The sequence below is a fragment of the Culex quinquefasciatus genome, chromosome 3 (assembly GCF_015732765.1).
Source record: "Culex quinquefasciatus strain JHB chromosome 3, VPISU_Cqui_1.0_pri_paternal, whole genome shotgun sequence".
Taxonomy (NCBI): Eukaryota; Metazoa; Arthropoda; class Insecta; order Diptera; family Culicidae; genus Culex; species Culex quinquefasciatus.
Genome location: NC_051863.1, coordinates 156,476,021 through 156,501,886, shown reverse-complemented (window position 1 = coordinate 156,501,886; position 25,866 = coordinate 156,476,021). Strand labels below are relative to the sequence as shown.

At 33.4% G+C, this 25,866-nt stretch overlaps 1 protein-coding gene across 1 annotated transcript in view; it reads right to left on the bottom strand.

Annotated features, from left to right (window-relative positions):
• The window catches only part of LOC6042304 (vesicle-associated membrane protein 2), a 49,444-nt gene extending 27,747 nt beyond the window's left edge, over positions 1–21,697 (bottom strand). Inside the window, 3 exon segments of the mRNA XM_038262932.1 lie at positions 9,185–9,216; positions 20,475–20,756; positions 21,414–21,697. Of these exon segments, the coding sequence (XP_038118860.1) occupies positions 9,185–9,216 (32 nt within the window). The 5' untranslated portion in view covers positions 20,475–20,756; positions 21,414–21,697.
• Between the last annotated feature and the right edge of the window lie 4,169 nt (positions 21,698–25,866).

Sequence of the window (25,866 nt, the reverse complement as noted above, 5' to 3'; positions counted from 1 at the left end):
CCATTATGCCAAATGTCCATTATGCCAAACGTCCCTGATGTCTTGGACCAATTATGCCAAACGTCCTTCTTGAAAACCCGTTATGCCAAATGTCCATTATGCCAAATGGGGTACACCCATCAACGATAATATTTAGTTTTTAGAAAAATAAGTTAATTTTGTTGGGTTCCAAGGTTTATTTTTTTGAAAATTATACATATCTGATTTCGGTACATTAACCCTCTACAACCCAACCCTGCCTCTAGGCAGTCTTCGATCATTTGCCATAAATTCATTTTCAACCAATGATTGGTCTACAAAATGCATTGGAAAGAAGAACTCATAATAATTAAGAAAATTCTATGGTTGGAAATATGTCTTGTTTTATTTGACTTTGCCAATGTTTTTTTGAAATTTCAACTTTTCTAGGGTCAACTTTGGCTGTATTTCTCACTGGAGCAACTCTCTACGAAATCGGCCGATTGCGACCATTTTTATTTTTTGTATTTTTTTATTTGACTCAAACTTTGTGGGGGCCTTTCCTATGACCAAATAAGCTATTTTGCGTCATGGGTTCACCCATACAAGTCTCCATACAATTTTGGCAGCTGTCCATACAAAAATGGTATGTAAATATTCAAACAGCTGTAACTTTTGAGTGAATTTTCTGATCAATTTGGTGTCTTCGGCAAAGTTGTAGGTATTGTTGAGGACTTTTGAGAAAAAAAACTTTGCAGATTGTTTTATCAACTTTTTTTTCACTAAATCTCACTTTCCCAAAATACGTATTTTTTTATTTTCGAGATTTTTTGATATGTTTTAGGGGACAAAAATCAGCAACTTTTGAGCCATAGAGAAACATGGTCAAAAAATCTGCCGCCGAGTTATGAATTTTTGAAAAAACAGTAAAAACAAATTTGAATTTGCAATCGAAAAGTACTGTACAGATTTTTTGATAAAGGACTCCGTTTTCAAGATATAGCCACCGTAAGTTTGATTTTAGCGAAATATTTGCAGTTTTTAATTTTTTTTAAATAGTGACCATGAGTGACCATTTCTAAAAATATTTTTTTTGAAAAGTTCAGAAAATTTGCTATAAAATTGTCTAAGAGACATTGAAGATTGGACATCGGGTTGCTGAGATAGAGCCGCTTTAAGAAAAAGAAACACGAAAATTGAAGTTTTTTAATGTCACCAAAATAACCCACCATTTTCTAATGACGATATCTCAGCAACTAATGTTCCGATTATCAATGTTAATACATGTAACATTCGTGAAATTTTCCGATCTTTTCGAAAAAAATATTTTGAAATTTTTTAAATAAAGACTAGCATTTTCAATGGGCGTAATATTCGATGTTTGGCCCTTTTAAAATGTTAGTTATGATTTAAAAAAAATCAAAATATTTTTTTCGGAAAGATCGGAAAATTTCACGAATTTTTCATGTATTAAAATTGAAAATCGGACCATTATTTGCTGAGATATGGTCATTAGAAAATGGTGGGTTGTTTTGGTGAGATTAAGAAAACTTCAATTTTCGTATTTCTTTTTCTTAACGCGGCTCTATCTCAGCAACCCGAGGTCCAATCTTCAATGTCTCTTAGACAATTTTATAGCAAATTTTCTGAACTTTTCAAAAAAAATATTTTTAGAAATGGTCGCTCATGGTCACTATTTTTAAAAATTGAAAACCTGCAAATATTTCGCTAAAATTAAACTTTCGGTGGCTATATCTTGAAAACGGAGCCCTTTATTAAAAAATCTGTAAAGTACTTTTCGATTGCAAATTCAATTTTGCATTGAAAAATAATGTCAAACTTGTTTTTGCATAAAACTTCAATTTTTTCCAAAAATCACTGTTTTTTTCAAAAATTCATAACTCGGCGGCAGATTTTTCGACCATGTTTCTCTATGGCTCAAAAGTTGCGGATTTTTGTCCCCTAAAACTTATCAAAAAATCTTGAAAATAAAAAAAATACGTATTTTGGGAAATTGAGTTTTAGTGAAAAAAAAGTTGATAAAAAAATCTGAAAAGTTTTCTTCCGTGTACCTATTTTTTCTCAAAATTCCTTAACAATACCTACAACTTTGCCGAAGACTAAAAATTGATCAGAAAATTCGCTCAAAAGTTACAGCTGTTTGAATATTTACATACCATTTTTGTATGGACAGCAGCCAAAATTGTATGGAGACTTGTATGGATGAACCAATCACACAAAATAGTTTATTTGGTCATAGGGAAGGCCCCCACAAAGTTTGAGCCAAATAAAAAAAATACAAATAAAATCCATTTCCGGTTTTGGTAGAGAATTGCTCACTGACATTTCCTCTATATTATGTGAAAATAAGTATGCAGCAACTTTTGTAGTGTACCAGAATATGCCTATAAGCATTAATTGCAATTTAAATGATAATGGTATCATTCTAGATTGGAAAGTATGTGAAAAACAAGCAAACAAAAAATTTAGAAAGTAACTGTAAAAACATCAAAAGGTAATTACAGGAGATGGTAGAGTAACCCAAATACTATTAGAAACAAACATAAACCAAAAATGATAAATTCAAATTAAATACTAAAATTGAACAAGAAAAATATATAACAAGAGCAGTTAAGTTTTTCGTAGCACAAAAAATGCTCAAAATGACTTCTTGAAAACTAAAAAAAAAAATCGAAAAGAAATTTGAGCAGTAGGGGGTTAATTGATCTTTAAGCACCATGCGTCCCCAGCAAACTTGCTGGGAACACATTTTTATGGAGAAGCAAGGTACTTTAACTTTGATTGGAATACCCGAATCAAAGATATTATTTTCAAAAAATCACGACTAGGAATCTTGTCAATTCATCGTTTTTGGATGTGTTACGTAAAACAAAACGTGTATGTATTTTTTCCTAGATTTTTCCTTAAAATCTCAACTAATCACTTTTCTTTTGAAACCCGACTGGATTCGAACGAGAACATTTTTTTTTTTTCAAAAATGTGGGTTTTGTATAATTTGGCGGAAAATGCATGTTTTCAAAACTAATCTAAAGGCCAAACTCTGATCTGATATTCGTGAGGAATTGCTCTCTTAGATTGTTATGAATTGGTTGTATTTTTTTTTTTGTTCAACGAACGAAATATTTATACAACTTTATTTTTTGTTTTGTTTTTGTTCGAAATCTTGCTTTTTCAAGCATTCAAGATTCGAAATCGTTTAGCGAGCCTTCTTCCTTCAAAGCAGATTCCAGCCAGCACTTGAATCAAACAACAAGAACTTCATCACAATTGGCACAATTTTCATCAAAGAAACAATCCCACTTCCTTTACTGCTGGCTGGCAGGCTGGCAAATACAACAACAAAAACAATACCCCCAACGACGAGAAAAGCCAACAAGTTAGTGCTTCGTGCTTCTTCCACATTTTTTTGTGTTGTTGCTTTTTTTTTGTGCGACCACGAGTACAGTGATAACGAAGCTCCCTCCAACGGGAAGAAATCGATAGATGGCGCGATTTGCGCATGCTCTCCCTTTCCCTCCGGGTGTGTATGATGGCAATTCTTTGCGCCAGTGCTGGAGTGGCCAACGGATATATTTTTGTTTGCCCCGAAAGAGTGGTCACGAGGACCGTTTTTTGTGTTTTTTTCAATTTTTTTCAAATTAAAATGGAATTTTAAAAATTATTTACAAATAAATTAAAAAAAAAACCCAATCGCTTCGTCCTTTTTGAAAAGTAACTCCAGCATAAAGCATACTGGACCGACCTGGTCAGCAAAGTAAAGCAGGCTCTGCCCGGAATTGGTCACGATTTTATCGCATTCCAAGGGGTAAAAGTGGGGAGGCCAGGAAAAAGTCGATTCCCGGTAAATCGGTATGCAATTTCGATCCACATCCGGGGCCACCCAGATATGTACGTATACGCGTTACTGATCCCAGCTGATGACACTGGCTCCTGCAACTGACTGGTGGACTGCATCGCAATTCACTTACTAACTGATCAAGAGTGGAAGGAAGGAATGCGGGGTAGGGCGATTAAAATTGAAATTGCATTTTATCGAGGACGCATCGCCGAGATTGCATGTTGTCGGAAAAGTGGGTGCATTTCCGGTTTGATTCGACGGTGATTGAAGCTCTCGACAGGAACGGTTTTGCATAGTAATAGGATTTTATGGCTGGCTGGAGGCTAATTTATGAAATAATCTTTGTTTCGGTTGAATTTAACAATATGCTAGAGATTTAATTTGTAATCCAATATTTTGTTGCAGAAAAAAACTTAAATATTTACGTTTTGATACAATTTTGTTTTAACAACTACCGTCAGCATAAGTGACACTGAAACATACTAATGTCACCCCTGCTGACGGTTATTTTTATGTTCTGTGAGAATTTTCAGTTGGGTTTTCGCTGAAATTAAGTTAAATTTTGCATGGGAGCAAAATTTTCAGCAGTTGTGGGAGTTTGGTGTAGAGTGTCATCATTCAGGTTTCAATGTTTAATTTAATTGACTCGATTTGAACAGTAATAATGTAACCGTAACTTTAAAAAATAACAGTATAATTAGAATAGAAATATTTAAGCAAGCGAGTAATTAAAAATGTAAGCTATAAAGTGTATAAAAATAACAATAGTCTGTAATAAAACTAATAAATATGACAGTAACGAAAGTATTCTAGTACTCTGAGGGTACACTTATTTTTAAATTGATACAGCCATCTAAACTATTTTTATTCCTTTTTTTACTTTTAACATCAAATTCCAGCTATGCGACTCCATTATTATTTATTAAATTACCAAATGAATTTTCTCAATGTTTCATCACCGCCATCTTGGATTTAAAAATTCTAACAACCAAAAATAAGACAAATAAACAATTTTTTCCCGTGATTTGATTACCCGACATTTTCCCAAGACCGGATGATAGGGTATGTATTGTGACTTGGAAACGGCTATTCTTATTCAATTTATGTTTAGATAAGTATTATATAGAATTTCCAGAGTTATATAAACTTTTATACTAAGTAGTTAGTAAACTTTATATTTAATCCAAATTATTTTTTAATCAGTCAAGGAAGCCTATTTGGAGTTGGGAGACTGGATTAATGGTGATTTGTCAACAAATAACTTTGTAAATGTTAATTTTTCGAAAGGTATACAAACTTTTTTTGCACCTTTTTTATTTTCGTAATAGTATTTGTTATATAACTTTTTATAGAAAACATCTTTTCATGAGCTTTTTGTAGCAAATTTTTGGCATGAGTTTCTGAACAAAACGTAGTACTAGGTTTCTGTCAAATTTTAAATTGTTACATGTTTCATCACAAAATGTGCATAGTGCCCAAGGGGTGTAAATACTTTTTTAACATACTGTAATATATTTGAAATGTCCACAAACTAATTATTGTCCTGTGTAGGTACAATTTTATAGAATTAGAGCAATTCTCTTTGTCCATAGATTCCTTATGATTAGGACTTTGGAGAAAAGAAAAAGAAAAATAAATGTCTCAGGTTTTTATTTCACTTTTTATCACAAAAACTCAATTTTGACTTATTTCACCCCTTGAGCAATTCTCTACGAAATCGGCCGATTTCGATCATTTTTATTTTTTTGTAGTTTTTGATTTTTCTTAAATTTTGTGGGACCTTCTCTATGAGTTGTAGGTATTGATGAGGACTACTCAGAAAAAATAAACCCGGAACATAAGTTGCTGATTGTTAACTAAAAACCGCATTTTTTAATTTTTGACTTTTTTTTATATGTATTAGGAGACATAAAAACGCAACTTTTGAACTTTAGAGAAGTATTTTTTGACTTCAGTTTTTGATCTAAAATTAAATTTGCAATCGAAAAGTACGTTACAGATTTTTTGATAATCGTTTTCAAGATCTATTAATTATCATTTTTAGATGCAAAACAAATTCGAAATCGAAAATGACTTAACGATTTATTGATGGGGTGCACCATTTTCAATGTATGGCAGTTTTGCCTAAAAATGTGCTGTTTTCGCTAAATATAAATAATTTATGAAAGAAATGCACAACATATTTTCGAAAAGCTGGGAAAATGTCCTGAAATGTGCATCCTTTTAAAGTTGAAATATTGTGAAATATGAAAGTTTTGTGAAATTTCAATAAAAATAATTTTTTGAACGCTTAGTTTTTTTAAAGGGTTAAAGAATACAAAATCAAAAATGTTTATTACATTTTTTTTTCAAATTTTAGTTTTTTGTAAGTTTTATTTTAAGAGTATATTTAAAAAAATCGAATCTTTTAACTCCAAATTAATAAACTGTGTTTTAAAGTTTTATATTTTTATTTTTGACAAACTGAGATATTGTGACAACCACTAATTTTGTATTGTATATTGAGATATCTTGGAAATCACTAATCGTTGGGTAGATTCATGAATCATTCGAAAAAAAGGACGCAGAACCGATTGACACATTCCATTTTGTCGATTAAATAAAAAATGTTTTCAGAGTGTGTTGTGCGGATTGAAACTTGTTGCTTATTTGGGTCCTTTTAAAACTATGACACACATTCTCAAAAAAAAAAATCATATAAATTAAAATTTTAAATGATTGTTCGTAATTAAAATTAAGTATTTCCTTCAATATTTGGTCACTATAGAAAGGTTTTCGTAATGTTTTCATAGACAATTTATTTTCCATAAAATTTGATCAATTTACCGATTATTACAATTTTTTCAATTAGATTCCGCGTAATAATCTGGGTGTTGAATAGTGGTTCGCAAAACGGCCTCAATTTTGAACTGACAAAGTGGAACCAATTTACTGTGCGCCAAAAGTAGAAAGTATTGTTATCGATCAATAGGAAGGAATAGGAATAGGAAGAGCTGTAGGACCCCAAAATCAGACTGGGATTTTTTTTGCAACATTTCAGAATGACACTTTTGTTCTTCGTCATGTATGTATGTATGTATGTATGTATGATCCCCATACCCGCAGGCAACTTGGTCCTGGAACACATGTGAGCGCTAGGTGAACAATTCGATCATCTTTTACTCCGTCATCTGTACACCCACGTGCATAAGTTTTTTTGCACGAATTTTAGTGCTACAAATACCAGCGCATAGAACAAAATGGTTTCCCGCTTCCTCCCAAGCGCCGGAAATTTGTAGCGGGTGTAGGGACACTTTGCATAGACGCCCTTGTTCCCATCACGTCACTGAGGGTATGGAGCGACGAGAAATTAATAAGCATGCCCCCCCAGTCGAACCTTCATTAGAGAAGCAGGCAATCCACAACTCACAGCGAACGACCAAGGGAACACCCTACCGCGTATTTAGTGGAAATTGGCGTAGTTAGTCTTGATTGGCATGAGTGAATGTTAGCGTATAAGTGAAAGTTTTTTTTTGTATTATAACAAGAACGGGCTCACCAAATTATGTATCTTCAATACCAGCTTCATCTTCAGTATCAGGAGTGGTCCGATTTGATTAACTTGAGATCCGTCGACAAACTTGAAACAGCCAGATGGTTGATGATTCGAATTTCCGCCGAGTTTGAAAACGTCACGACGGGACCCATTGGTTGTCCGAGGAAACGCACCGGATGAAGATCACCATCCGCCGATGAGTTGCTACCAGGAAACGTTGTCGTTGAAATCCGGAAAGCAGCTCAATTTTTGCAACAGGCTTGGAAAATCCAGAAAGATGTGCTCCTGAAGTCACGCTGGAAACCACCGCCAGGACGCCTTTTCCGCAACCACCACATTCTCCACTGGATATCGGCAGAAATAACGGCAATTTTTCGCACTTTTTGAAACGAAGTTGTAGGAGGAGAAATTGACAGCGAATTTTTTTTTTTCGATCCGTACAAACGCGAGGCTTACTTCGATCTCCAATGACACTTTTGTTCTTCGTCATCCGTAAAAAATAAAAACCTCTTTTAACCGACCCAAACTTGAAAACACACACAATTTTCCAGCAAAAAATACCAAAAACTAGCCAAAATGAAACACAAACAACTGATTTTAAAACAGCTTATTTATCAGTAAGAAAAAAGTCATGCTTGTGCTTGAACAGCTTCCTAATTTGTAGATGTAAACAAAGTGGGATCATTCGAAAATCACGTTACGCATTCGCTCTACTCATCACCCAGGTAATAATTATAAAAAAAATGATAAAAAGCCGTCAAATTCAAATTAAGATATCTGAAAATAGACACCGATAGACACGGTGATATTTTCAGGAAATGTAGTTGAAAGTGTGTTCTTTCAGGTGCATTGTTCGGTTTTGCGCCAAAATGCGCCATTTTGAAAACATAGCAACTTGAAAATTGGCTCAAAATCACTTAAAAACAGTTGTAACTCCTCAATAGAGGCTCAAAACATTTAGGTGTCTTTGGCAAAGATGTGTAATTTTATGACATAAACAACTCTTCAGAACATAGTAGGCCGTCAAAATGCTAAACTTTTGAGTTTTCACCAAAAAAGTGTTTTTTGGGCCATTTTTGCAAAAATGGTGTATATCTCGAGTGGATTAAGAGCTACAAATTTGGCGTCTTCGACAAACTTTCATGAAATTTTCTCCTCTACAACTTTGCCCAAGACACCAAAGCCCTACAACGTTAACCAACAAGGTTAGTTTTTCGTTGACACCCTGGAAGGTCGTCACCCTGTATGTCAATAACTTCAAAAGATTGCCCTCATCAAGTACAACAACTCTTCTGGAGGATTAATAACGGATTTTTAATTAAATTTTTAAAAATTAACTTTGTGGCCCTCTTTACAGAAAAGGTCCTATTTGACAGTTCTTTCCAAAAGGACCACAGTTGATCAATCGTAAAATGTTGTCTTGTCAATATTTGTTTTCTGCATTGAAAAAAAAAAAAAATAATCGGAAATTGTTTTTACCGTTGTACATTAAAATTGACTCTATTAGCACATTTAGCTCAGTTTCAATTCGAGATTTTGAAGTTTAAAGTTGAGAATTTTATGAACTTACATACAAAGTCCCTCGGTCATAATAATTAATTGATTTCTTCTATCATTTAAATTAAAAATATTTATGTAACGCATGCATGCAAAAGTGAACTTGAAAAATCAACTCAAACTCAAAAATAAAATTAGTGTGAGAATTTTAAAGAACAAACCAATTAAGAGTATTGTTGGAGTATTGTGTATATTGTATTATTGTGAAAAAAAAACGATAAAAAAACAAGTTAACCAAAACTAAGTCGCTGAACAAAACACTGAGGGGAACTTACTCTGCTGGTGGGGCTGCTGGATCAGCGCTCATCTTTACATTGTTTGTGTTTGTGTTAGTGAGGAGGTTAAGTTTACGAAACAATAGCGTTGTTGATAGAGTTTGTTGAGATTTTTGTTTACGAGCATTGGAAAACAGAGGTAAAAGAAGAGATAGCGTTAGATATAGTTGAGGATTTAGTGTGAAATTGAGTATATTGGTGTGAATATTAGCCATTTGTTTGGGTATAAGGGTTTATGTGAGGTTATGTTGAGAAAATGTTGTTATTGATAGCTTTGAAATGTGTTTGTGAATAATGTTTCATGTATTTATGTATTGTATTAATGTAATATGACCATAATGGCGAACGCTATAAATGTTGACATTTAGCTTTGCGACGCCATTATGGCATTCCATAATTCTCATATGATCACAGATTAAACCCACTGTTACAATCAATCACTTTCGAGAAAGTTTGCCGACAAGGGTGTTGCCATGCGCCTGTACGTATGATAATTAGTTTGACCCCTCCCCACCCTTTCGATTTGCATGTCGTCGTCGTCGTCCCAATTTGAACAGCTGCTCCGCACTCCAGACATTCAGTCGAATCAATAAAATGTCTGGTGTGGTTGAGAAAAAGGCCTAGCTGGTGGAAATTGGGCGCCACTAGAAGTCAGCAGATCGAATCGATTCCAATCTCAATGAACTTATTTCTGCCCGAAGAAATAAAAAGGGGAAGGGTGGAGTTCTGAATTACAATTCAGGTCACTTTTTGTGTGGCCTCATTCCGGAATGGCCTTCCTGGGACCAAGATTTACTCGCGAGCAATAGTGCATTTCAACGACAGTGTGGCGACTTTTGCCACCGTTGTTTCTCTTCTGTGTGACGCATGTTGGAACTATTTTTTTTGCTCCTTTATTTTGCCATAATAGATATTGCAGTGAACGACAACTGCTGCAAAAAGGTTAGGGAGGAAAATACCAGGAGGATAGTGACGACAGAACGTCGCAGAATAAGGTAATTTCAACCGTTTGTTTTTTTCAGAAAACTATTTTTAAGGTTAGAAGCTATCAACATACTTTTGAAAAAACACACAGGAAAAAAACATGGTAATATTACATCTGGTGTAATTTTACCTTTGAAAATGTGTAATTTTACCACTATTCTGGTGTAATGTCGCATTTTCAGTCTAAATTGAGGTAAAATTACATCATAAAAGACCTTCACAAATTTCACCTTCCAAATTTACACATTTTTTTACTGTGCAAATCATCTTGATTTAGTTAATTTTTCAAATCTAATTTATTTAAGCAACAACTCCCCCTCCTCAAACCAAAAACGAAACAAAGCAACCCGCTTTCGACTGACAGTAAGACCATCCTATTTGTGCTGGGTTTGTCTTGGTAGACATATTCCACGTTACACAAGCCACCACACATCATACGACGGAGTGCATCGTTATCGATTGGATTGTGTTGTCGAAACTGCAGACAGGTTATGAACATATGTATACGTGAGTAAGTACCTAAAAGTACCACCAGCATGATATTATTTACAGAGAGAGTGTTTGCGGTGCGGTTACTTGCGAGCGAAAAGGATTGTGCTGATAAATGCTCGCAAGATTGACGCGAGTTCACGATTTGGGACAGATCCGGTGGGATTTTGCTGTAATGAAGAGCTGTTTTAACCGTGATTTTTGACTGCATTTTGTAATTTCTAAATGATAAGATCAAATAAATTGTTATAAAAATAATAGAAGAATTGGCGGATTTGGTCCAAGGATGTTCAAGAATGTTGGTCTCATTTTCGACAGATCTCACCGAGTCAAGAAAAACAAGGTCTTTTGGACCAACTCTCTAAACACCCTGGGATTCTAAAGTTACAAGCTGTTGATGTTTGAGCATTTTCGTATTGTTTGCATTTTCTTAAATCATTCATAAAATTTATATTACGGATACGGAAAAGTGCTCTAAACGTCAAAATTTTCGAAACCCGAATACAGTCAAACCTCGCATAGTGCGCAGGTGTTACGCTTTGGTTGGTTTTCTTTGATTACTCCGAAACGACATAATATTTTTGCAATCTTTTTGAAGCTAATTTTAGATTGGAACAAGACGAAAAAAATGCTTAAAAAAGATTGCAAAAATATTTTGTCATTTTGGAGTATTCGAAGAAAAACAAAGCGTAACGCCTGCGCACTATGCGAGGTTTGACTGTAATCGGTTTTTGAAAATTTTGACGTTTAGATAACTTTTCAAAAAAAAACGTTTTCAGTAAATGATTTTCGTATTTTTTTAGGAGAGTTGCTCCATCCTGCATTTTTCGTGAGTCTTCTTGTAACATCTTAGGCTATTTCACACAAAAAAATACAGCGATATTTAAATCAAGAAATGCAAAAATATTTAAAACACTTACGCCCTTCTCAAATGTCATTATCGAGTGAAACTGGCTCCATATACACAAAAATGGCTTATATAGGCCTAAGATTACATGTCTACAAAGTTTCATTGAATTCGGAGGGGGGAGAAAAAAGTAGCTAAAAAAATCCTGTTTTGGGCTGGAATTGCTCGTTAGTGATTGAGTGGAAAACGTGTGTAGTTCGAAAACGCCCAATTTGTTTTGTGTAAAATTTAAACGTACCCTGAGCCATTTTTTCATGTTTAAATTTGATACATTTCTGAGAGTTGTTAGCATAAGATATGCTCGATATTTTTCATATAAAAGGAAAATATTACTGTAATGGGAAAAGTAACTTACTTTTGACATAAAAAGTGGTTAAAATTCACAGCATTAAAAGTTTTTTGCCTGTCATAAAAATGAACACCTTTTCTGCTAAAGTTTTTGAAAATCTCAGTTAACTCTCTAAACCCTGGGATTCTAAAGTTACAAGCTGTTGAAGTTTGAGCATTTTCGTATTGTTTGCATTTTTTAAATCATTCATAAAATATAAATTTGAATATGGATTTAGATCACCTTGACTTCATTTTACGCAAAATCAGTCTGATACGTTTTAGCATGTTACTACAATTACACCAGTTTGATTGGTTTTAGAATGATCATGAAATGTGTACTCTTTTTTAAAACTATTTGAACCTTAATCATGGCTTTTCACAGTTCCCTAAAGTATTCATAAAATTAGTTTTGAATGCATTGGATGCATAGAAGTACAAAAAATCGTTATAAACCATATTCTTGATTTACACAATAAAATGGGGATGTTTAAATTGAGAATAGTTTTCAACGAGGATAATTCTGACTTCAGTTGAGAATGAAACTTTAATAAAAATCCTTGGTTTTTCGCAATGTTCACTAAAGTTATTATTAAGTTAAAACTAGCAAGCTTAGTACAAGATAGCATAGAAGGATCGAAATGCGGCGCAGATGCTCTTCATTGGTTATGCTAAGCGGTTATGAGTTGTTCAAATTTTGTTTAAAGCAATTTCCATGTCAAAAAGGAAATCGATTGTACCGAACCCTCTCCGATTTCAATAAAACTTTGTAGACATTATGGATGGTTTTTGACAAATTCTATATGACAGACATGATTTTTCAGTCTCGAAAATATCGTCCAATTTACCATAAGATTGTCTTTGACCACATTTCAATTGGAAATATAGGCTTACAGATACAAGCTAATAAAACATTGCTCATTACTGAAAACAGAATATTTTTTTCAGTATAGTGTAGGATGGTAGAAACCTGGATTGTCAATTAGCTTAAATCATAAAAATGAGTTATTTTGAAATCTGGTCAAACGCAAACTTATGGGAAATTTGACGAGGTTTCCGGTAAAAATATTTTCGAGTCTGAAAAATCAAGTCTGTCATATAGAAATTGCCAAAAACCATCAACAAAGCTTTTTTTTCAACTATTTTATTTTTATGGAGACATTTATGTAAAATTGTCTGGAGAATCGATTCCCGTACAGTTAAACCTCGCATAGTGCGTAGGTGTTTACTCCGAAATGACATAATTTTTTTGCAATCTTCTTGAAGCTAATTTAAGATTGAACAAGACGAACAAATTGCTTAAAAAAGATTGCAAAAATATTTTGTCGTTTTTGGATATTCGAAAAAAAAAACAAAGCATAACGCATAATGGCTTATATAGGCCTAGGATAACATGTCTACAAAGTTTCATTGAATTAAGAGGGGGGAGAAAAAAGTACCTTAAAATTCCTGTTTTGGGCTGGAATTGCTCGTTAGTGATTAAGTGGAAAACGTGTGTGGTTCAAAAACGCCCAATTTGTTTTGTGTAAAATTTAAACGTACCCTGAGCCATTTTTTCATGTTTTAATTTGATACATTGCTGAGAGTTGTTAGCATAAGATATGCTCGATATTTTTCATCTAAAAGGAAAATATTACTGTAATGGGAAAAGTAACTTACTTTTGACATAAAAAGTGGTTAAAATTCACGGCATGAAAAATTTTTTGCCTGTCATAAAAATGAACACTTTTACTGCTAAAGGTTTTGAAAATCTCATAACTAACCGTTTTAAACTTTTAATAAGACAGCATTATTTCTTTCTTGTTGTCGTTTTCGTGTAGATCCTCCACTAACTTATAGCGATCAATGAGCCCCCTTGGAGACGGTATTGTTTTAAAATTTTAAAAATAAATATAAAATCATGAATTTTTTTCACTGTAGTGTTAAATGTTGTTTATTCTGGCCATAAATGGTTTCTTCTCAAATTAAAAGTAAAAAAACTTTACCGTTAAACCGATTTCGTACCATAAATGCATGGTAGTATCAAAAACTTTTCAACTTTTATATTTAAAATTTCTAGGAATATTCACTAACTCGAACTTTTAATCCAACGAACGATCTGTTTGAATCGAATAGTTTTTTTTCTTGGTGTGTATTTTACAAAACATTTCCGTAGTAACAGTTCAATAGGGCGAATCTGCGTTTGTAAACAAGCAGTCTATCCCTTTTCCTCAAGTGACAGTTCACGTAAAGTAAGAGGGGGATAGACTGCTTGTTTACAAACGCAGATTCGCCCTATTGAACTGTTACTACGGATTTGAACATATTCAACAAAATTCGTAAATAAAACTTACATACGTGGGTGTACAAATAATTGAACATAAGATGAAGAACTGTTTGATCAAGCAAACACCATCTTTTAATACGAAGTTTCAAGGATTACTTTTTTCAAAAATCGCTACTCTCAAAATATTTTTTTAAATCGCAGCATACTTTTCATTTGAGAGAAAAAAAAATTATAACAAGAAATACTGTAGTTTCCTCGTTGGATGTGTTTGAATCACTGTGAGTACTGTTTAGAAAGTTCTCAAGAGAAATAAAGCTGGGAAAAATACAAATAGATTAACAAAAATGAAAGTTGATAGCGAAGAATTATTAAAAATTAGTTAAATATTCTTTACAAGAAGCAAAACCTTTTAAAAATATTTTAAGAGACATTTTTATGCCAGTTGAGATAAAAATTCCCTTAGAAAAAGTATAAATATAATAATATATAATAATAATAATATTCGATGGTTTGACAACAACTGTTGTCAAACTTTTTAGTTTGACACCCCTTTGACACGGAGTTCACACACACTATCAAACCTTTGTTTTGATAGTGTGCGTGAGAGCCGTGTAAAAAGTGACAGTTCGTCACTTTTTAGTTTGACTTTGACCAACCAACGGGGTACAAACTAAAAAAGTTTCAAACGAAAAAGTGACCAACCACCGGGGGCTGAGTGTACTAATTGAATTTTTTCAGATGGATTGTTATATTTTCAAAATACAATGTATAATAACGTGAAATTGATTGAACTTTACTAGCCAGCAACAACAACTATGTATTGTGTTCTTGGTGTTTATTTATATTTATTTAATTTTCCTACTTGTAATCAAGTTGATCATTCATACAAAATATTAGAAATTATCATCACCGGTAGTTGTTTTTTACTATTTTAACCTTACTTTTCATTACATTGTAGATTATCTAAATGGTGTATGTAATAAACTCTCGTTTGCCTTTATCATATCAACCTTCTACACCTGAAGAGTAACAGTATAATATTGTCAATCGGCATGCTGATAGCGCGGTAGCAGCTTCGCAACCGTAAACAAAGTGTGATTCCACACCACACACACACACACTCACACACCATCGTCGGTTTCATTCAAAGTAAAAGGAGTGAGAAAGAGAGTTAAAAATAGCCATATCGCACCGTGCCCAACATCGGACGCTTTTGCGCCTTCTTCCTCTTTCGCTCTTTCTTCGTTTCACTCATTGTGCCCACGTTAGAGAGCGGAAAAGCTGTTCTCGCGAGAAAATTTTAGGAAATGCGAGCTTTCAAGAGAGTGGAAGGACTTTCTCACGAAAATTTTCCCCTCTCTCGTTTCTCTTGGGGAAAGGATTTCGTTTTTCCCCCTCGTTTGGGTTAGGGGAAACTGGATTAGTGTTTTGTTCGCTTTGTAAAGGGAACTGGAATGTGGTTTCCATCAAAAGGGGAAAAAGTGGGCGATTTCCAGCGGTGACAGCTGTCACTTTGACATTCGGAATTGACATCGCTTTCGAAAGATGATTGTTTCGAACTTCAGCTATGCAATGATATGATTTCCAATTTTATTGGTAAAAATAAAGAATTTTAATTTTGATTTTTTTTACAAGAGGAAAACTAGACTGTAACGACAAAGAGGAGAAGATTCAGAGAAAACCAATCAAATTTGTGTTATCTTAAGGGTGCAGGGGAAAATTGGAGGGAGTAATACTTTGTAAAAAGATGTAAACCAACACATTTTTTTCATGATCTAAAAAAAACAAAGATTTAGTTTTGGTTTCTGCCTTTATGCTTTTCCTAGTTTTTGAACAAGATTTTCTTTTTTTATTTAAAAAAAAAAGTTTGACAACTGCCAAGAAAGAGGCAAGAAAACCCCTCAAGAAAGAGGACCTCCCTTTTGTTCTGCTGTTTGTTAAGTTTTTTCTTGACCCAATTTCTTGTGAGCTTCGTAATAGCCTTTTTTTAATTATTTTAAATCCAGTAGTCAGTTTTATTTTCGAATTTGTTAAATTTAAGCAAGACAGTTTAATTGTGCCAAAACCCAAGTGTAACAAAAACAGTTTATCCTGCTCGTTCATTATGCAACCTTCAACTAGTGCGTCCATCCCGGGAATGCCTGGGACAAAATTCTCGGGATTTTTTTTTCCAAAACCGAGAATTCTTGAATCCCGGGATTTTTTTTAGAATTTATCCCGGGAATTCCCGAAATTAAAAAAAATTGGACTGGAAATTCAGATATGGTTGAGGAAATAGATGAATAGTTGAATACCTAATAATCGATAGTAATTTTAAAGCATTTTAGTTTGTATTCGGCATATTTCCGCATTATTTTGGTTTATAAGGGAAAACTGTTAAAATTTTTGTCTTCCGATCTGCAAAATGCCTATCGCTTTCAATATTTCCTATCTGATTTTTTATATTTTTTAAAAGATTGAGGTATCCACGCATATTTACGATTAAAAATTTGGAAAAAAATCATTGTTAAATATGTTTTTTTTGCAAAAGTTTTTTTATTTTGAAAGTTGACCTTTTCAGCACTAGTATAAGTTATTTTTTTTTTAATTTTAACGGTGAATTTATTTAATACATAAATGTTTGCAAAAATTCTACTCAAAAGGCGATTATTCGGGATTGCAAAAATGTTGTAAAACTTGTTTTTTCAGGGCTTGTCGTATTTCTAGATTACTTTTTCAAAACAATCAATGCGCCAAGAGTTTCCTATGTCAATAGGACATTATGAAAAAGTAATCAAGATCTATCCGATAAATTTTTATTATATGAAACATGAAATTCAAAACTTATCTAAAATTTTGCATTGAGCAGTTCTCTCAGATTTCGGTCATTCGATTTTTTTTTGTATTTTTTAATCCGACTGAAACTTTTTTGGTGCCTTCGGTATGCCCAAAGAAGCCATTTTGCATCATTAGTTTGTCCATATAATTTTCCATACAAATTTGGCAGTTGGCCATACAAAAATGATGTATGAAAATTCAAAAATCTGTATCCTTTGAAGGAATTTTTTGATCGATTTGGTGTCTTCGGCAAAGTTGTTGGTATGGATATGAACTGCACTGGAAAAAATGATACACGGTAAAAAATTTTGGGTGATTTTTTATAAAATAAAATGCCAACTATTCAGAAATTTCCAGGTTGTGCAAAAAATCTTTGAGCGAGTTATAAATTTTTGAATCAATACTGATATTTCCAAAAAATCGAAAAATTGGTAGCAAAAATTTTTCAACTTCATTTTTCGATGTAAAATCAAATTTGCAACCAAAAAGTACTTTAGTGAAATTGTGATAAAGTGCACCGTTTTCAAGTTAAATCCAATTTTAGGTGACTTTTTTGAAAATAGTCGAAGTTTTTAATTTTTTTAAATTTGTGCACATGTTTGCCCAATCTTAAAAAAAAATATTTTTGAAGAGCTGAGAAAATTCTCAATGTTTTGCACTCTTGAACTTTGTTGATACGACCCTTAGTTGCTGAGATATTGCCATGCAAAGGTTTTAAAAGCAGGAAAATTGATGTTTTCTAAGTCCCACAACAACACACCATTTTCTAATGTCGATATCTCAGCAACTAATGGTCCAATTTTCAATGTCAAAATATGAAACATTCGTGAAATTTTCCGATCTTTTCGAAAAAAATATTTTCATTTTTTTAAACCAAGACTAACATTTCAAAAGGGCCAAACATTCAATATTACGCCCTTTTAAAATGTTAGTCTTGGTTTAAATTTTTTGAAAATATCCATACATACAACTTTGCCGAAGACACCAAATCGATCAAAAAATTCCTTCAAAAGATACAGATTTTTGAATTTTTAATACATCATTTTTGTATGGCCAGCTGCCAAATTTGTATAAAAAATTATAGGGGAAGGTGGGGCAAGACGACCATATGGGGCAAGAGGAACAATCACTCGTACGGCCGTAATTTTTACAATTTTGATTATTTCCAGTATGAGGAATTGTTGCTAGCAATGCAATTAGCTGGTTCTACTACCACATAACCGCCAAAACGACGTAAACGCCACGGGGCATAAGATTTAATGAAGTTTTTTTCAAAACCTTTGTTTTCTTATAATATTTGGAAAGTACAAAATAAGGCTTAGGGTTCGTTTCAAGGCTAATTTTATCAAAGTGTTATTTTTCCTAGATCAGTAGTGTCCCTACCAATGACATGCACTTATTACAAAGTATGATTTAACTTTTGGTTATTTTTGTTGAGGGCTTTTAAAAAATCTTGTTCAGGTGGGGCAAGTGTACCATATGGATTTTTAGTATGGAAAAAATTACGAATTGCTGCAACAATATATTTTATTGGGAAATAAATACATGAAAGTACTTAAAAACTGATAAACAATTGTTAAAAAAATGTCCATACAAAATATAGTGATATTATGAAAATTTACTATTTATCATCGATGTAATTTTTTTTTTCGTAAAAACGATAAAATTTAAAGTAAAATATTATTATTTAATCTAAAAATGGAAGAAACCTTTCAAATACATTCTAATCTGATGTATCTAAGTGATAACAGTTCGATTGTTAGCAAATTAACATGTTTTTTCATGCATTGTTCCTCTTGCCCCAACGGGTTGTTCGTCTTGCCCCACTAGTTGAGTAGAACGTACGGAAAATCAAAAATTTTAAAATCTTTTTTTTACATTAAAAAACAGGATTTTTTAAAAACTTGTTCTAACAAAGTCTTAGTCAAGACCTAGAATAAGATGATTATAATAAAATCCGACAGATTTTTTAACTTTTTAAGGGGTTATAACGAGCATTTCCTTAGCTTGTTACACTTGCCCCACTTTCCCCTATGGACAAACTAATGATGCAAAATGGCTTCTTTGGGCATACCGAAGGCAGTTTAGATTGAAGTGTAGATTATCATCAATTAATAAGATTGTAAATCTATGATTTTTAACTTGATAACAATCATAATGAAAACTTAAATTTTATGACTGTTTAAAAAAATTCCCAGGATCCCGGGATTAGAAAAATATTTTTCCCGTTTTCCGGGAAATTCAAAACCCGGGAAATTTGGACGCCCTTCCTTCAACTAACGTAAGCAATAAAGACTGTTTGTTAACACTTAGGCTTTGGTCCATTTACATTGTTTTGCTAAAATTTGAAGTAACAATTTTTTGAACGGCACGATTCCGATACAAGTAAACACATGACTCACAACAAAGTGCGAAAAACGAGTTTGACAGTTCGAGCGAGAGAGAGTAATGGCAGTGAGCATGAGTGATTGAGATAATCTGTCATGAACAATAAACAATCATTTTCTCAAGCAGCCAGATAAATTTGTATTATACACATTTTTCGATCCCAAAAATCTGTAAATACAGATTTTTTAAAAATGATTTAATTAAAAAATTTCAAAAATTTAGTAATAGAATTATGCTTTAATATGATTAAAAAGCTTAAATCTACTGTTAAAATTAAAAAAAATGTTCTGTGGCTTCGAATTTGACATGATACAAATAAAGTACAGATTTATTTTTAAGAAAATACAGATCACCCATAAAATAATCTGGCATCGTTGTTCTCAAGTAAAGTGTTCACAAATTCATTAATTTGATTCACACAAGCATGAAAAACATGCATGAGGGCATGAACAATTCTCATGAAATCATGAAAAGCGTGACTCACGAATTCTTGAATAAATATTTACGACATTATTGTTCATATAAATTCCTAAACTATAGAGAAAAAAATCGCCATAAAAAAATCCATAAATTCATGAATATAAAATCAACATTTGATGAACAAAGATTCATGAATTCATGAATAGTATGGCGAAAGCGTGAAATAAGTAATTCTCAAAAATAATTTCTGGAAAACTATTAATACTGTAATTTGAAATAAACTAACTGTCATTCGAACTTCACCGTGACAGCTCGCAGTACCAAAATGCACCGCAAGGCGGCGCCCTCGTTCCAGCGAGCGAGATCCCAACACCCCTCTCCTTCGATGATTCAATGTACATCGCGATAGATATGAATGAATGAATGAGTGTGTGCAAGTATGTGTGCGTGTGTGTGTATGAGTGCGCGAACGATAAAGTGGAACACTGTGGCGACAACGTCGGCGAGGACGATGTGTTTAATGAGTGTGATTTATTTTCCATGAAAATGTCGACTTGGACCTTAAGTGGTCCTAATGCTGGAGGGGGGACTAACATGACTTGCTCATGTTTGAATAATGGGTTTTCTAGTCTAAGTGGGAATTTTAAGGGCGAAATAGGTTGAAAATCTTAAGAAAAATTGACTTGACTTACATTTTGTGTGTGTTGGTGTGGTTTTGGTGGTGGTGGTGGTAGGTTTGGTGTTATAACGGACCGCTGGAATCCGAAATCCTTCTCTTTTCACGGTCGGTGGATGGGTGGTTCAGGGAAAAATCTCACTGCCACTGGCCACACGTTTCTCCTCCGGGGCACTTCTCCTGCTGCGGCTCGTGTTGGCCGTGTCCCGGTCACCGGTGCTCGACGACGACGGGGATGGGTTCCGCTGGAAGGATGATGACGAGGGTGGACCGCACTAATCCTTGCGAGTATCGACGGCTGAAAATCCAATATTACTCACTTTAGCAAAAAACTGGCAACTTTTTCATCACTTTATTTCAGACAGGACTATTAAGATATGATTTATGCTATTAGCAAGACAATTTTCGTTTCTCAATCTTCTTGAACACACTTTGCTGAGTTGGTATCCTTTTTTCTCCCTTTGCACAGAGTATTTGTGTAATTTGTGTAACTTGTATGTGTGCTGCACGAATTGCTCTAATGGGCTTTTCCTTTTCCTTTGCAGCGGCCGTATCTTCGATTTTCTCCTCACGTCACATGCACACTCACTCTACACATCTATCATAGGGGAGAGCAGCTCGAGGAAAACTTTTTCCCCTATTCTGCTCAACTTTTCACACCTAAAGCTCGCCGCCCTCTCTCCCCGCCTGCCGCTCTCGTTTTCGTCGTAGAAGACAAGAAAAAAGTCGAAAATTACCTCGATGAGATAACTTTTCCAACAATTTTCACAAATTTTCATCCAATTTTCCACCGCTACCACAGCGCTCAGCCCTGAACCCCCTCCTGAAAAGAGGACGTTCCTTTCTTCGATTTTTCACGCGATTTTTCCTGGCCGAAGGAGAGAAAAAAAAATCGACCCCCACCCCCTCCAGAATCGGTCAACCCACGGTGAAAATGTGTGACGGTGGTGCTTACTTCTCAATTGGTTCCCTCGTTTTCACACCGAAGAAAAAGCTGGAAAAACCAGGCTCCACCAACGTCGTCGAAATCACAGATTTTTTTTCCAAAAACGCACGCAAAACCGTCCTCCCCACGAAACTTTCCTTTCTCACTGCTACTTTTCTTCCTTCAGCTACTGAACTTTTTTCCCTAAACCCTTCTTCTTCTTCTTCTTGCTGGAAACTACCCGCGGATCGAATCCCTGGTACGTGTCCGTCTGGTTGGTTGGTCTTCGATCGTTTGAGCAGGTTCAATATTGGTGGCACACATTTTCCGTGAAAAGCGCAGCACCGAGAGAGCGAGAGAGGGGAAATAAGCTTTCGCTCTGAGGATTTTCCTCCGGTTGAAATGTGCGCGAATCAGCGCTTTTTCTCGGAACTTTGGGAGAGTAGTTGAGAGAAGAAGGTTTAGGGGCAGTGGTCTTCAAATGTTAGAAATTATTTAACAGTCACAGTCGGTGGTAGGTGGTAGGGCACTGATCACATTAGACTAAGGAATTAATATTTTCTTGAAGATTTTTTTTTCTGTTCGAAGAGCCTCCAATATTTTTTTTAATAAAAGATTAGCTGTGTGTAGGAATTGGATTTTTTTTTAATCTCAGCAAACCTCTATCAAATGAAACTCTCTACGAAATCGGCCGATTTCGACCATTTTTATTTTTTGTATTTTTTTATTTGACTCAAACTTTGTGGGGGCCTTCCCTATGACTAAGGCTACCAACTCTTGCTGAGCAAAAATCCGTACACTTAGCCGATATGACACCATGGTATAACAAAAACAGTCAATGAATTATTTAGATAAATTAAATTTAATAAATTTGAGAAATAAAAATCTGTGTCGTTTTTACAGCTAACAAATTTCACAAAATTCTATCAGAGTGCTTTTGACTTGCACGTTTAAAAGTATTCATTAAATAAACCGTGATTTGAATCAAATCATTATGTTCTTAAATTTTTTTTGTTAAACATTTAAAAGTTTACGAAATGTCAAGTTTGATTTTACGAATAATATCGTTCTAAGTGTTTTCACGAACGCTTTTCCGGAGTTTTATTTTTATTGCAAAGGTCCTATGGCTTCATCCATAAAGTACGGCACGCTAAAATAGGCCAAAATTTACCCCCCCCCCCACCCTTTGTCACGCTTTTCCTATACTTACAGCATGCAATGTCACACTTGCTCAGACCCCCTCCCCCTAGAGCGTGACATACTTTATGCATGACGCCTATAACATGTGAAACACAACAGTTTATAGGACCTTTAAACAACTCTAGATTTGTTAATTCAAATGTTCAAATGTTTTCAAAAGTTTTAGAAAGTCTTTGAAAATGAATAAATATATTTAGTAAGGAATTTCTAAAAGAACAATTCTAGAGTTTTTTCAAAGGTCCTATCAACTTATGAAAGACAATAGTTCAAAAACTCTAGAATTATTGATAATCAAGTTTGAATTGAGGAAACCCCGGAAAACTCTCCCTTTTTAAATCAAACTCACAGAAAAAAAAACAAATTTCTAGTTAACAAAAGCTTCGACCAAATCAAAAAAGCAGTTAAATGATTTAAAAGTTGTTAAAATTCCGTACAAATCCGTATTATGCGTAAAATTTCCTACAAAAATTCCGGCCTGTTAAAAATCCGCGAAGAGGTTCGAAAATCCGTATGGTGAGGAAAAAATCCGTACAGTTGGTAGCCTTACCTATGACCAAATAAGCTATTTTGTGTGATTGGTTCATCCATACAAGTCTCCATACAATTTTGGCAGCTGTCCATACAAAAATGGTATGTAAATATTCAAACAGCTGTAACTTTTGAGTGAATTTTCTGATCAATTTGGTGTCTTCGGCAAAGTTGTAGGTATTGTTGAGGACTATTGAGAAAAAAATAGGTACACGGAAAAAATTGAGGATTTTTTTATCAACTTTTTTTTCACTAAAACTCAATTTCCCAAAATACGTATTTTTTGATTTTCGAGATTTTTTGATATGTTTTAGGGGACAAAAATCCGCAACTTTGGAGCCATAGAGAAACAAGGTCAAAAAATCTGCCGCCGAGTTATGATTTTTTGAAAAAATAGTTATTTTTGGAAAAAATCGAAGTTTCATGCAAAAACAAGTTTGTCATTATTTTTTAATGCAAAATTGAATTTGCAATCGAAAAGTACTGTACAGATTTTTCGATAAAAGGGCTCCGTTTTCAAGATATAGCCACCGAAAGTTTGATTTTAGCGAAATATTTGCAGTTTTTCAATTTTTAAAAATAGTGACCAAGAGTGACCATTTCTAAAAATATTTTTTTTGAAAAGTTCAGAAAATTTGCTATAAAATTGTCTAAGAGACATTGAAGATTGGACCTCGGGTTGCTGAGATAGAGCCGCTTTAAGAAAAAGAAAAACGAAAATTGAAGTTTTCTTAATTTTTCTTAAATGGGCGTAATATTCAATATTTGGCCCTTTTAAAATGTTAGTCTTGATTTAAAAATTTTCAAAATATTTTTTTCGAAGAGATCGGAAAATTTCACGATTGTTTCATGTATTAACATTGAAAATCGGACCATTAATTGCTGAGATATCGTCATTAGAAAATGGTGGGCTGTTTGGGTGAGATTAAGAAAACTTCAATTTTCGTGTTTCTTTTATCTCAGCAACCAGAGGTCCAATCTTCAATGTCTCTTAGACAATTTTATAGCAAATTTTCTGAACTTTTCAAAAAAAATATGTTTAGAAATGGTCACTCACGGTCACTATTTTTAAAAATTGAAAAACTGCAAATATTTCGCTAACATCAAACTTTCGGTGGCTATATCTTGAAAACGGAGCCCTTTATCAAAAAATCTGTAACGTACTTTTCGATTGCAAATTCAATTTGCATAAAAAAATAATGTCAAACTTGTTTTTGCATGAAACTTCAATTTTTTCCAAAAATCACTATTTTTTCAAAAATTCATAACTCGGCGGCAGATTTTTTGACCATGTTTCTCTATGGCTCAAAAGTTGCGGATTTTTGTCCCCTAAAACATATCAAAAATCTCGAAAATCAAAAAAATACGTTTTTTGGGAAATTGAGTTTTTGTGAAAAAAAAGTTGATAAAAAAATCCTCAATTTTTTTTCCGTGTACCTATTTTTTTCTCAATAGTCCTCATTAATACCTACAACTTTGCCGAAGACACCAAATTGATCAGAAAATTCACTCAAAAGTTACAGCTGCTTGAATATTTACATACCATTTTTGTATGGACAGCTGCCAAAATTGTATGGAGACTTGTATGGATGAACCAATCACACAAAATAGCTTATTTGGTCATAGGAAAGGCCCCCACAAAGTTTGAGCCAAATAAAAAAATACAAATAAAATCCATTTCCGGTTTTGGTAGAGAATTGCTCAAATATTAAATTATAAGTAGGGTGAAATTTCACGATTTCGCGGACAGTGTAAAATCCGTGAAATTTGGCTTTTTTCGCGAAATCCCGTGCAATTTTATGTTTGTGTGAAACTGTAGCGATTTTTCTCAAAATGATTTATCAAACTCAAATAGGTTTAAACATAATCTTATGAACTACTGTAGAATTAAGAGAGTGAATACCCCTGTTTAATTACTTACATAGGGTTAGTGATTTTTGACGACTTCTTGAACGGCGTGAAATTTATCAATTTTCTCAAATCATGATTTTTTATCAAAATAACAACAAAATAAATATTTCATCCATACTATTTATGTAAATTTTATTAGTTTTCAATTGGAAAGCTTTGTATCATTCGCTGTAATAACAATTTTAGGGCTATTTTATTTGAAAGGTATAGTTTCGTAAGAAATTGAAAGAATCATGATTTTTTTTATTCAAAATAAAATGAATGGCTTGAAGTCAACTTTAAAAACATTACAGATTTTTTCTGGGTCCTGTTTAATTTTGAAGATATTTGATTATTTGGGTGGAAGATTCCTGTGAAAGTTTAAAAAATATTACTTTTTTGTTTTCATTTTGAATAAAAATTTTGAATTCGTTACAAATTATATTTTTTGCCTTTTGATTTAAAATTAAAATTTAAAAAATGGAGATTGAAACCTTTAAAAAAATGTTAATGTGATAAATGTCGGAAAAAATTAGCTGAAATGAAATGAAATTAAATAAGATGAAGCAAATCAGTGAAAATTTTTCAACTTTATAAGTCGAAAATTAAAAAAAAGCATTCCAATGAATGAGAATATTCATTTCCTACATTTTATTTCAAAATATACATAGAACCCATCCATAAACTAGGTGGAATCTTTTTTGAAAATTAAGCAAATTTTTTGTTGTGTCACGGTCAAATTTAGGAAAGATTTTTTTTTGTTAATTGAAGAATAATATAGAATGAAGCATGAAAAGTAGTTTCTGTGATTTAAACATAAGATTTTCAGAGTTATTTTAACATTTTTCACGTTCCGCGAAATTTG